Source organism: Podarcis liolepis (assembly GCF_965112155.1).
Source record: "Podarcis liolepis genome assembly, chromosome: 2".
Taxonomy (NCBI): domain Eukaryota; kingdom Metazoa; phylum Chordata; class Lepidosauria; order Squamata; family Lacertidae; genus Podarcis; species Podarcis liolepis.
In genome coordinates this window covers 125,480,594-125,494,337 of record NC_139555.1, presented here as the reverse complement: position 1 = coordinate 125,494,337, position 13,744 = coordinate 125,480,594, and the positions used below count along the sequence as shown (strand labels likewise).

General features: G+C 40.7%; 1 protein-coding gene and 1 long non-coding RNA gene across 5 annotated transcripts in view; one reads left to right on the top strand and one right to left on the bottom strand.

Moving 5' to 3' along the window:
• Nucleotides 1-4,182, top strand: part of LOC310701187 (uncharacterized protein) — a 267,686-nt gene extending 263,504 nt beyond the window's left edge. For 2 of the 4 annotated variants that reach the window (XM_083491646.1, XM_083491645.1), the window contains one exon: nucleotides 1,770-4,182. In XM_083491646.1, the coding sequence (XP_083347772.1) occupies nucleotides 1,770-3,784 (2,015 nt within the window). In that variant the 3' untranslated portion in view covers nucleotides 3,785-4,182. Of the gene's footprint in view, nucleotides 1-1,217; nucleotides 1,296-1,321; nucleotides 1,669-1,769 lie in introns of those variants that run through there. The other 2 variants (XM_083491644.1, XM_083491647.1) reach the window with 2 other exon arrangements.
• A 173-nt stretch (nucleotides 4,183-4,355) lies between these two features.
• Nucleotides 4,356-8,412, bottom strand: LOC310702103. The gene is made up of 2 exons (XR_014523238.1): nucleotides 7,002-8,412; nucleotides 4,356-4,896 (listed from the first exon to the last, which is right to left on the bottom strand). It is a non-coding gene; the product is annotated as an uncharacterized lncRNA (long non-coding RNA).
• Nucleotides 8,413-13,744: the final 5,332 nt, after the last annotated feature.

Sequence of the window (13,744 nt, the reverse complement as noted above, 5' to 3'; positions counted from 1 at the left end):
AGTGGTTGGTGCATAAACCTGGATTACTGTGATGTTAAAAGTTCTGCCTTGGATTCATATCGAGATCATTCTATCATTTTTGAGATTGCATCTCAGTACAGCTTTTGCCACTCTTTTGTTGACTATGAGGGCCACTCCATTCCTTTTATGGGATTCTTGCCCACAGTAGTAGATATGATGGTCATCCGAACTGAATTTGCCCATTCCTGTCCATTTTTGTTCACTGATGCCCAGGATGTCAATATTTATTCTTGCCATCTCATTTTTGACCACATCCAACTTACCAAGGTTCACGGTTCTTACATTCCAGGTTCCTATGCAATATTTTTCTTTACAGCATTGGACTTTCCTTTCGCTTCCAGGCATATCCGCAACTGAGCGACCTTTCGGCTTTGGCCCAGCCGCTTCATCAGCTCTGAATATACATGTACTTGTCCTCCACTCTTCCTCAGTAGCATGTTGGACGCCTTCCGACCTAAGAGGCTCATCTTCCAGCATCATAACTTTTATATGCCTGTTGTCTTTCTCCATGGAGTTTTTCCTGCGGAGCTTCCCCTCCAGTTCAGAGGGAGACCGCCATTGCCGGTGGCGCCACCCCGGAAGTCCCCTCCATGGAGTTTTCTTGGCAGGGATACTCGAGTGGCTTGCCGGTTCCTGCTCCAGGTGGATCACGTTTGGTCAAAACTCTCCACTATGACCTGTCCATCTTGGGTGGCCCTGCACGGCATAGCTCATAGCTTCTCTGAGTTATTCAAGCCCCTTCGCCACGGCAAGGCAGTGATCCATGAAGGGGGGAATAACTTTTTATTTGCTTTTAAAAACAAGGATCATAGGACTAATATACAAATATGTAGACCAAGTATCTCTAGCATATGGTTCACCATTAGTGGTCAGTGTATGAGTTCTGGGTTCCTGAATTGGTTTAAATTGAAAGAAAAAAAGGGAAACAGGAGAGAACAGAGGACATTCAATATTGCATAGCTGAATGCCTAGTCAGGAGCTCTTGCGGCTGTTGTGTTTAGATTAAGAGTGAGTTAGTCACTTTTCCTCTTTTGTCACCAATGAAACAATACAGAGTTAGTCTACTCTTGAAAAAGGGAGTGGGGTTCAAATTGAAGAGAGTGATTTAGGTATAAATTAAAATTTAGACCAAATTTAGATTGAGGCAACAGCTGGTGGGGAGTGTGCAGGTGAAGATGTTGCTGTTTGTTTCACAGACAATTTGCTGGATCTTGACCAGAGAGCTCTGCATAAGGAAGTCAAGGAGGAGAATCGTGGGGTCATGGACCCTCTTGGTAACACTTCCTGTTGGATCATAATATCTGTTCTGAAATTAAGCAAGTAACTTTGAAAGTCCATACATACCTCTATGTGATGAACCTTCACTATTTAGATGGAGACCAACAGCATTCGGGATTCTAACATCCCCACCATGAACCCTGAATGGAGGGATATCCACTGTTTTCTCTGCAATTTTTTCCCTTCTAGTCATGCCTTTTAAAGCAATGACCAGGTTGTCTGAACTGGCCAGGCCTTCTTAAATGTCAGCCTCAGAGCTTTAAGGGAAATTGGAGATGGAGTGGATTCCAGGATTGAGCCAAACAAAATCTATCCCAGATAAAAACCAAGCAATATGTCAGTTAATACCAGCCAACAGTGAAAACTATAGTAAGGGCTCACATCTAACTCTCTTCAGTTCCTCCTCTATCACAAGCATTCATTAACTTTGTTCTTCCTGAGGCTCTAATTAGCTTTTCTCTTAATTGTAGATGGTGATGAATTGGAAGGGAAGACCAAGGGGGACCACAACAGAATTCACATAGCAGAGAAGTCAGAAAAATATACAAAGTGCGGAGAGAACATCTGCCAGAGCCCCCAGTCCACCTCACATCAAGGAAAGAGCTTTGTTCGGAGGGATAGAATCTCTTCACATGAAAGAACTAACAGCGGAGAGAAATTGTATCAGTGCAGAGAATGTGGGAAGAGCTTCAGTCACCGTCAGAATCTCACTTGCCATCAAAGAATTCATACAGGGGAGAAACCCTATCAGTGCTTGGAATGTGGAAATAACTTCAGTCGGAAAGAACAGCTCACTTCCCATCAAATAATTCATACAGGGGAGAAACCCTATGAGTGCTTAGAATGCGGAAAGAGCTTTAATCGGAAGGATGGTCTCAGTATCCATCAAAGAATTCATACAGGGGAGAAACCCTTTCAATGCCTTGAGTGTGGAAAGAGCTTTCGTCACAGTTCCAGTCTCACTTCCCATCAAGGAATTCATAAAGGGGAGAAACCCTATCAGTGCTTAGAATGCGGAAAGAGCTTTAATCGGAAGGATGGTCTCAGTATCCATCAAAGAATTCATACAGGGGAGAAACCTTTTCAATGCCTTGAGTGTGGAAAGAGCTTTCGTCACAGTTCCGGTCTCACTTCCCATCAAAGAATTCATACAGGGAAGAAACCCTATCAATGCTTAGAATGCGGAAAGAGCTTCAGTCAAAGTTCCAATCTAACTAAGCACCATAGAGTTCATACACGGGAGAAACCCTATCAGTGCTTGAAATGTGGGAAGAGCTTCAGTCACAGAGAGATTCTCACTTGCCATCAAAGAATTCATACAGGGGAGAAACCCTATCAGTGCTTGGAATGTGGAAAGCGCTTTAGTCAAAGTGCACATCTCACTTCCCATCAAATAATTCATACAGGGAAGAAACCCTATCAGTGCTTGGAATGTGGAAAGAGCTTCACTAAGAGGGTGCAGCTCACTTCCCATAACAGAATTCATACAGGGGAGAAACCCTATCAGTGCTTGGAATGTGGAAAGAGGTTTCGTCAGAGAGGTGATCTCACTTCCCATCAAAGAGTCCATACAGGCGAGAAACCATATCAGTGCTTGGAATGTGGAAAAAGCTTCAGTAGGAGGATGCAGCTTACTTCCCATCACAGACTTCATACAGGAGAGAAACCATACCCATGCCTGGAATGTGGAAAGAGCTTCGGGTATATGCAGTGTCTTAGTTTGCATCAAAAACTTCATACGGGGGAGAAACCATATAAGTGCTTTGAATGTGGAAAGAGCTTCAGCCAGGGGGCCCATCTCACTTCCCATCAAAGAATTCATACAGGAGAGAAACCATATCAATGCTTAAAATGTGGGAAGAGCTTCAGTCTCAGGCACAGTCTCACTTTGCACCAAAGAATTCATACAGGAAGGAAACCCTATCAGTGCTTGGAATGTGGAAAGAGCTTTCGTCACAGTTCCACTCTCACTTTGCACCAAAGAATTCATAAAGGGGAGAAACCCTATCAGTGTTTAGAATGTGGAAAGAGCTTTCGGGAGGAGGCCAAGCTCACTTCCCATCAAAGAATTCATACAGGGGAGAAACCTTTTCAATGCCATGAGTGTGGAAAGAGCTTTCGTCACAGTTCCACTCTCACTTTCCATCAAAGAATTCACACAGGGGAGAAACCTTTTCAATGTCATGAGTGTGGAAAGAGCTTTAGTCACAGTTCCTATCTCATGACCCATCAAAGAACTCATACAGGTCAGAAACCATATCAGTGCTGTGAATGTGGGAAAAACTTCAGTCAAAGCACCCATCTCAAGACCCATCAAAGAATTCATACAGGGGAGAAACCCTATCAGCGCTTGGAATGTGGAAAGAGCTTCATTCGGAAGGATGTTCTCACTTCCCATCAAAGAATTCATACAGAGGGAAAACCAAAAAAGAAAAATAATAACACAAACATTATTGAACAACCCTTACAAAACACATTTGTATAGAAAAGAGAAAGGGCATGGGAAAATAACTAAAAATACCCTTTATCACATTTGTATCATATCATTTGTCAACACATAGAAAGGCAGGCTCCCCCAGCGCTCCCCTGGGTGCCCCCTCTTCTCCCTGTCTCCCACCCTGAGTGATCGTTCCACTCTAGCAATAATTACTCAGAATATGCACTCCTGGATAAACCCAGCTGTATTTCATATCCAGCCTTTTCCCTCCCCTTTAGCAAGATGGTACTTTCCCTACATTCCGCCCCCCCAGCCCAGCCTTCAAATCTTAACCACTCAGACAGTGCAATATGACTCTTATTATGATCATCTAATAATCCAAAATAGTATTTCTCCAGTTTCTAGGTCCAGTTTCTATAAAGCCTTATTAAAACTGTTCCAACAAATTCAGTCAAGTCACAGTCCAAAATTATTGTCCTTTTTATTGTTCATCCAATCCTGCTTCCTCTTCTTTTATTAATCTTCTTTCCTAATCCACTGGGGGTGGGGAAGAATGCATATTAAATCCCTTTCCTCATACGAGATCATAGCTTGTGTTATGAACAGTTTCAGGAGTTGCACTGCATCCCCTTTTGCTGGATGTCCCTATTTCTCTGCCGATAATTCCCACACCAGCTTATCCCAACGTAGCCTTGCCTTTCTATGGAGCTCTTTCTCCTCCTGTTCTTCCCTCACTTGCTCAACAGAACCTTCTGCCACTCCCAGGGACTCCTTTCCAACGACTCCCAGCTTATGACCCACACATTCACCTCAGTCTCTTTTTCTGGGATCCGTCTTGGTCTTCAATGCCAAGGAGCTCCATGTCTGGATGGGGAGCAGAGCTGCAGAAGTTTGTTTGGAGTGGATGCATCTGGTTCTCCATAAATCAGGCAGAGGCAAATTTCATTGGCAAAAGAAGAACTTTCTACTAAAGGTTTTTCAGCTTCGTTACATAAAAAAGCTTCAGGGGACTTAGCAGATATGAAAGTTAGAAAATGAAAGTAAGAAAGAGAAACCAGCCCACTCAGCTCACAGATTTATCTTTCTGGCTCGGTGTGACCTTGAGATAACAAAACACAAATCATAATAAATCCAGCTGCCCCAGCAGAAAAGAATAAAACCTGGAAGGACGAGATCGGGCGTGTTCAGGGTAGTATGGCCGTAGGTATTATTATAACAGTATTAGAAGTGCTCCTGAACTCAATAAGGCAAAATGGGAAAATAAAAGGAGTGACAATTGGACAGAATGTGTATAAGATCAAAGCCTTCGCAGAAGATGTAGTAATAATGACTGAAGAACCAACAACTGCAACAGAAGAAATTCTAAAGGAAATAGATCTATTTGGAGAGGTTGCAGGCTTTAAATTAAATAAGACGAAATTGAAAATGATAGGTAAAAATGTGGATCAAAAGATAATAGAAACAATTCAACATCAATCGCAGATAGAGGTGGTGAAAAAAGTGAAATATCTCGGTATTTGGTTAACACCTAAAAATATAGACTTATTTAAAAATAACTACGAGCTGATGTGGAGGGAAATAAGAAAGGACCTGGAAGTATGGGGAGGGTTGAAACTGTCATTCTGGGGAAGGATCAATACAATTAAGATGAATGTACTACCAAGGTTGATGTTCCTATTTCAGACCATCCCTATAATCAAGGGGAGCCGAATCTTTAAAGAGTGGCAAAGAGTGCTTTCAAGATATATCTGGCAGGGCAAAAAACCTAGAATTCAGTTTAAATTACTAACAGATATAAAGGAAAGGGGGGGGGGGCTTTGCCCTGCCAGACTTGAAGCTATATTATGAGGCATCATGCCTTTGCTGGGTAAGAGATTGGGTAAAGTTGGTGAATAAGGAGCTACTCGATTTGGAGGGCTTCGACAATAGATTCGGCTGGCATGCCTACTTATGGCAGAACAAAAGGAAAGTACATAAGGGATTTGAAAACCACATTTTTAGAGGGCCACTAATTGAAATATGGGAAAAGTACAAAAATTGGCTATCACCTCTTGAAGTAATGAGTGTGAAGACTATTAATATGAGAAGCAATTGGGCAACATATAGTCAGTTACTAATCAAGGAAGATGGGAAATGGAAACTAAAACCATATGTGCAAGTCAAGGAGCATGTATATGATTGGTTACATCACTTTCAGGTTAATGAGATGTTTAGAAAAGACTTTAAAGAAAGAGGTTATGCAGACAAAGATTCCAAATTTCAGATGGAGATTATAAACAACGAAGTGAAAATAATATCTAAAATGTACAGGATGTTGCTGGACTGGAATTTAGGGGATGAGGAAGTCAAATTGGTAATGATTCGCTGGGCTAGGGATGTAGGTCATTGTATACAATTTGAGGACTGGGAGAAACTTTGGAAGGATGGGCTAAACTTTACGGCGTGCATAACGATAAAGGAAAATGTCATGAAGATGTTCTACAGGTGGTATTTAACACCTGTGAAACTATCAAAAATGTATAAGGTGGATAATAAGTGCTGGAAATGCAAGGACAAAGAGGGCTCCTTTTACCACATGTGGTGGGAGTGTGGAAAAGTGAAACAGTTTTGGGAAAAAATATACATTGAACTAAAGAAGATACTAAAATATACGTTCACAAAGAAACCAGAAATTTTCCTATTAGGGATACTAGGGCACGAGATAAAAAAGAAAGATTGTAGACTAGTATACTATGCAGTTACAGCAGCAAGGGTAATATTAGCCCAGAAGTGGAAACAGCAGGAAATACCAACGGTGGAGGAGTGGAGACTAAAGCTGTTAGACTACGCGGAGTTGGACAAATTGACAGGAAAAGTCAGGTATATAAGAGACCAAAAGTTCATCAAGGATTGGGGAAAGTATGTAGACTATTTGGAATATATTAGTGAGGGACAAACAGCGCTAATGGGATTCAGAGACGCACTGTGAAAGATTAAGAGTTATTGTGCAAAAAAAATAGGAGACAGAGAAATGTATAATGACAATATAAGCTAGGAAATGCGTAACCTTAATTATTACTACAAATGATTTACGGATAAGCTGAAGGAAGTCTTGAAAGGGATGGTTATGTAAAATTGTTGATGTAAAAATTACAATTTTCTGTATTTTTTCTTTTTCTTTCCTTTGCTATTTTCTCTTTGTGCGCTATTCTCTTTTGTCTACTTGTGTGCTAGCTTTTTATTTTCTCATGGAATAAATCAATAAAAAGAATGGGGGGGGGGAAACCTTCTGGAAGGAACCAGTGTTTTCCAGTATTTTCGGGTTCCGCCCTTGGGATTTTATCTGTGACATTTTGTCCCACTGCCAGAAAAGCATCTTTAGCTCCCTAGCTCCTGTGGCAACACTTTGGCCCAAGTTTCAAACTTTTTAGATTTGCACGGTGGTTAGCTTGTTGCAGGCTTGTTAAGCCTCTTTGAATATAGGATTTCTGGTAAGATCCCTTCTATTCCCTCATAAAAAGACACAACACAATCTTGTTAAAGTCAATATAAAAGTAGTTTACTCACTCATTCAGTTCACAGATGCATCCCTGAAGGCAGACTTAGGTTACAAAAGTGTCTAACTATATGAACTACCCCATAAGGGAGTTAGTCCCAAGTAACTGTAACTGAGCTGTCACTTCTCCTAACATATAGAAAGACAAAATGTAGAAGTCTGTCCCAGCTCAGGAGGAAACAGGAAGTTTTCTCCTGAGTAGTAGAAAACATCCCCAAACATGTCCACTGTAGAAATGTTGTACTTGACTGCTATAAGTTTCACATCCCACAGGAAGGGAGCCTGGGTGTCACCTGGTCCTGCCCCCTGCAAGTCAGGAATCTCGTCCAAGACAGATGGCCATCCAACATCTGCTTTAAAAACTCCATGAAAGGAGAGTCCAGCACCTACCAAGGGAGTCTGTTCCACTCTGGAAGAACTCTTCCTGTCCTAAAGTATTTCCTGAGGTTTAGCTGGAATCTCCTTTCTTGTAACTTGAAGCCATTGCTCCATCCTGAACATCTTGCTCCATCCTGCAGGTGACAGCCCTTTCATAACATGTATACGTTGTAGAAAATAACAATTTCATAAAACTGCATTTGGATGATTCCGATTTCTTTTAAGCCTATGGCCTAGCTTAACTGAAAAGGCCTGTGCCTGCCTACCTTTGACGGAAAAAAACAAGCTGCTTTTAGGTACTGTATGTAGCAAATGTCTGCTCCAGTACCCTGAAAAGAGTAAAGCGGGAGTTGTATGCATGAAAAGAAAATTAGCCAGGCATGGCAATTGTGATTCATCTTGAACTGTTTTGCAGATGGGTGAAAGAGGACGTTGGAAGACATTTAGTGATTAGGAATATTAGCCAAAGTCTTAAAAAAGAAAGACAAAAAAATAGTTATATATGATATTATGACCAGGGCTTATCTGAAGAGCCAAATGATTTTGGTTAGTTCAGGATGATGACATTGGGTTGCAACTATTAAGATTGCTGCGATCCTTTGATTGGTGAATAGGAATGATGTGCAATTTGCCATTCCATCCAAAAAAAACCTAGAATAAAATATAAATTACTTATTGATCGGAGAAAGAGAGGCGGATTTGACCTATGTGACCTGGAATTATATCATGCTGCAGCAGCTCTGACCTGCTTAAAGGAGTGGATTAAGTTGACTTCCAGAGGCGGCGCGAAACGGCAATGGCGGTCCTCTTCGCGCTGTGAAGAGGGGTTCCGCAGAAAAGGGTCGTCTGCTACGGCAAAGCGGAGACCCATCAAGAAAAACCACAGGCAGAGCGAGCCTGTGGCCGTGGGACTCGGCGGGTACCAGAAGCCCCCCCAGAAACAAGGAAGGAACCCCGTAAGGGGCTCCGGAACGTGGAAGGGGGAGCGGTGCTGTGAGTTCATCACTCTTTCTGCGGAAGTGAAGCCGCGCGGCTGCTGCCGATGAGCGCCGACCTCTTTTCCTGGAACATCAGACTCCAAACTACAAACCCGTGAGTAGGGGACTTCTAAAATTCTGGGACTAAAGTGATTACATTTGGTTGAAAACGGGAGACGTAACCAGGAAGTCCGTCTCCTGATTGTGCTTAAAAAATCAAAGCAAAGATTTTGACAACCTGGAAGCACTTCAAAAAGGGCTGTAAAAAGCGTGGATTTTCGCGCAACAATTGAACTTGCTTTTAACAATTTAAAAGAGACAATTTTCCTTCAATTTTGCTGGCTTTTGACTGGACCTTTCCTCTCCTTTGTGGATTTACAAATAACTGAGAAGCCCAAAGTCACGGACTGCCGGGGCAACAAAGAACTGTCAAATTGCTGAAACTGTTTTCAACCCTGAAAGTGATACATGTGAGCGATACAGTTTAGTTACAAACTGGGGAATTGTGTCTTGCACCTCTCTTAAGACTTTGTTTCAACTTGGGGAAAAAGCTCTACATGCCAAAAGGAATTTGAAGGTTCTCTTTAAATTTGTTCTTAACTGCTGGGACTTTAATGGCGGAATAACCCTTTCTTTCTTCTGAAGTACAAATGCACTCCCCCTAGAGGACTTTGGATTTATAATTGTCTGGGAACTGTATTTTGTTTTGACTTTTTGCTGCCTTGTTGTTTACTCTTTGGAATTGTCTTTCCCATGGGACTGCATATAGCTTGACCTTGGCACGTAGTCAGGATTGGAATGAGTGGCACAGGGAAAGCAAGATTGGCTAAAACGAAAGCTAAACAACTAGTACAAACAACTTTGACTTCTCAGCCACGCAGATCATCTGTCCCAGCTGTTTTAGGGACACAAGAAGGGGTAGTTGAGCAGACAATACCAGAGGATATGGCATCAGGAGGATCTGAAACAGTTTTAAATCAAATTTTGGAACAACTGGCAATTTTAAACAAAAAGGCGGATGAGCATTCGTCCAAAATTGACCAAGCAACAGCCACTATTAGCAAACTGACTGATCAAGTTGCTCAACATACACAAGCAATTGGGAATCTTCAGGAAGCAACTGTAGAAAATCATAAACTGGCTGAGGAAGCCAATCAAAAAGCAGTGGAAGCCAATCAGAAGGTCGAGGCAATAAAAGTGGAGGTAAAGCCCTTGCACAAACAGATCAGTGAACAGCAGGCCTACCTGTCTATGACGGAACTGAGAAATAGGGAAAACAATCTCAGGTTGAGAGCTATCCCAGAACTTGAACAGGGAGATTTGATTGGTTATTTGACAACAGAATTTTCAAAGTTCTGGGGTATAGAAGAAGACAAGGACTTTAAAATTGCAACTGCTTTTAGATTGGGAAGAGTGGTGAGGAAGGACAGATCCAGAGACTGCTTGATCATTTTGAGATCCAAGCAAGAGAAAGATAAAATATTAGGCCTTCATTTTGGAAAATCACTTGTTATTCAAGGCATCAAAGCAGAAATCTACAAAGACATCCCGAAAAAACTCTTGGACCTTAGAGCTACTTATACGGAATTAACAAGACTACTGAAAAGCAACTCAATTCCCTTTAGGTGGGAGTTTCCTCAAGGATTATCCTTCAACTTCAAAGGAAAGAAAGTTAAAATCAAAACAGCAGAAGATCAACAAAAGTTCTTGAACGACCACGAAGAGGACCTTCAGAAAGGAACAATAGGATCTTGGCCACCACCTCCGCCTATACCTGCACCTACACCTGCACCCTCGGGACCAGAGGACCAAAAGAAAGAGACGCCACCACAGGACTAACAGACTGATCCAGGATGTCTCTGCAGCTTCTTAGTTGGAACATTAATGGCGGGAATTCCCCGGAAAAAAGAAGAAATTTTTTTCATATATTGAAAAAAGAACAATTGGACATTATTTGCTTGCAGGAAACACACGTGACTAGGCTCCACAGGAAAGTGTTAATCAATAAAAGATTAGGCCAAGAATTTATCTCATCGGACAGAGTCAAGAAAAGAGGAGTGGTGATTTATGCAAAGGAGAGCCTGTCACCAAAATTTTTATTTAAAGATGAGCAAGGAAGAATTTTGGCAATTGAAATACAGGCTCAAGGAGAAAAGTTTTTAATATTAGGAATCTATGCACCGAATGAGGTGAAATCAGAATTTTACAGGAAGCTGCATGAGACAATGCTGGACTATCTGGACTATACCAACATCATTATGATGGGAGATATGAATGGGGTGGTCTCTACAAATATGGACAAGTCACAAAACCAAAATTTAACAAAAGACGGCAGACTACCTAAAACTTTTTTTGAACTAACTGACAATATGGACTTGATTGATATATGGAGGACAAAGAACCCCTTAGGCAAAGAAGGAACTTTCTTTTCTGAAGCCCACCTGTCATGGACAAGAATCGACCAAATATGGATAACTAGAGGGCTGGCACCTAAGACTAGAAAAGTGGAAATCTGCCCAAAAACCTGCTCCGACCATAACGCTATGAAAGTGGAAATGAGACTTACTCCAATCGGTTCCTTCAGATGGAAAATGAATGACACCCTATTAAGAGATCAGGAGATTGTGAAGAAGGCCCAAAAAACTTTAAAAGACTATTTTGAAATAAATTTGAACACTACGGTGGAAAAAAGAATAATCTGGGACGCAAGTAAAGCAGTTATGAGAGGGTTTTTGATACAACAGAACACGATAAAGAAAAGACTTTGGAATGAAAAAAAAGATAAGATCTTAGAGAAGATAAGAGATGGTGAGAAAAAATTGAGATCAAAACCAAAATCACAGGAGGTTCTGAGAGAAATCAAATTTTACCAAGCACAATATGCTAAATTGATAAATCAAGAAGTTGAGTGGAAAATTAAACAGATGAAACAAGGATCGTTTGAATCAGCGAATAAGTGTGGGAAACTGCTAGCATGGCAGTTGAAAAAGAGACAAAAACTGAACACGGTTACTAACCTAGAGATTGAAGGGAGAAATATCCAGAAACCAGAGGAAATTAGAAAGTGCTTCCAGAGATATTTCAAACAACTTTATACGCAAGGGCCGCAGGAAGAGACTGAGATAGACCATTTCCTAAAAATTAATGGATTATCAAAATTATCCCAAGAAAAGAGAACAATCCTGAACTACAAAATAACACAACAAGAAATTGAGGGTGCCATTCAGAATATGCAATTAGGCAAATCTCCAGGACCAGATGGACTTACCTCCAAGTATTATAAGATATTGAAAGAGTTTTTGACACAACCACTATTGGAGGTCTGTAATCAGATCATGGAGGGGAAGGCACCGGAATCGTGGAAAGAAGCTTTCATCACATTGATACCTAAACTGGAATCTGAAAAGACTCAACTTAAGAACTACCGTCCCATCTCATTCCTAAATGTGGATTACAAAATTTTTGCAGATATTTTGGCAAGTAGACTTAAAAAAGTGCTAAATGAAGTAATTCATAAAGACCAGGCAGGCTTTCTCCCAGGTAGACATTTGTTTGATAACACTAGGAATATCATTGACATTTTGGAACTTTTGCAAACTAATATCAACACAAAAGCAGTGTTAATTTTTATTGATGCGGAGAAGGCCTTTGACAACATTTCTTGGAGGTTTATGAAGAAAAATTTGGAAGGGATGGGAGTGGGATGGGGGTTTGAAAATGGAATAGAGGCAATTTATTCAGAGCAAAAAGCTAAACTGATAGTTAACAATGTGGTGACAGAAGAGTTCAAAATTGAAAAAGGAACACGACAAGGTTGCCCCTTATCCCCTCTGTTATTTATTTCAGTCCTGGAGGTGCTTTTGAACATGATTAGGGAGGACCGGTTGGTGCAAGGAATACAGGTCGGAGTGAAACAATATAAACTTAAAGCTTTTGCAGATGACTTGGTAATAACATTACAGGAGCCAGAATCTAGTACGAAAAGAGTTTTGGAATTGATATATGAGTTTGGTCGGGTGGCGGGATTTAAACTGAATAAGCAAAAAACTAAGGTTTTGGGGAAAAATTTGACATCTTTGGAATCAGAAAGGTTTCAGAAAGAGACAGAGTTAAATGTGGTTAAAAAAGTGAAATACCTAGGGGTCAATTTGACTGCTAAAAATTTGAACTTATTTAAAGACAATTATGAAAAATGTTGGTTAGAAATTAAAAAGGATTTAGAAACTTGGTCAAGATTGAAACTTTCCTTGTTGGGTCGAATTGCAGCTATAAAGATGAATGTATTGCCAAAGATGTTGTTTTTGTTTCAAACCCTACAGATTGTGGACAGAGTGGAATGTTTTGGAAAGTGGCAGAAAGACATTTCCAAATTTATCTGGCAGGGCAAAAAGCCCAGAATAAAATTTAAAATACTAACTGATGCAAAAGAAAGAGGGGGGTTTGCCCTGCCAGACTTAAAGTTGTACTATGAAGCTGCGGCCTTCTGCTGGATGAAAGATTGGTTACTTCTTGAGAACACTGATGTCCTAGATCTGGAAGGGTTCAATAATACTTTTGGATGGCATGCATACTTGTGGTACGACAAGGTAAAGGTTCATAAAATGTTCAAAAACCATATTGTCAGAAAAGCAATATTTATTGTCTGGACAAAATATAAAGACTTATTAGAAAGTAAGACCCCGAGATGGCTATCACCAATGGAGGCTAAGGCTCGAAAAAGACCTAATATGGAGGCCGGTTGGCCGAAATATTGGGAAATAATAGAAAAAAATGGAGACAATTGGAGGTTGCAGAGCTTTGAAAAATTAAAGAATAAGGTGCAAGACTGGTTTCATTACGCTCAAATTCAAGAGGTTTTTAAACTGGATAAAAAAACAGGATTCCAGGTGGAAAAATCGAAACTAGAGACAGAACTGTTGGAACCAAAGACCAAGGTACTTTCGAGAATGTATAACTTGCAGCTTAAATGGAACACCCAGGACGAGATGGTCAAATCAGCCATGATAAAATGGGCTCAGGATATTGGGTATAACATTATGTTTGAAGACTGGGAAAGGTTATGGACCACTGGAATGAAATTTACGGCATGTAATGCCTTGAAGGAAAATATTATGAAAA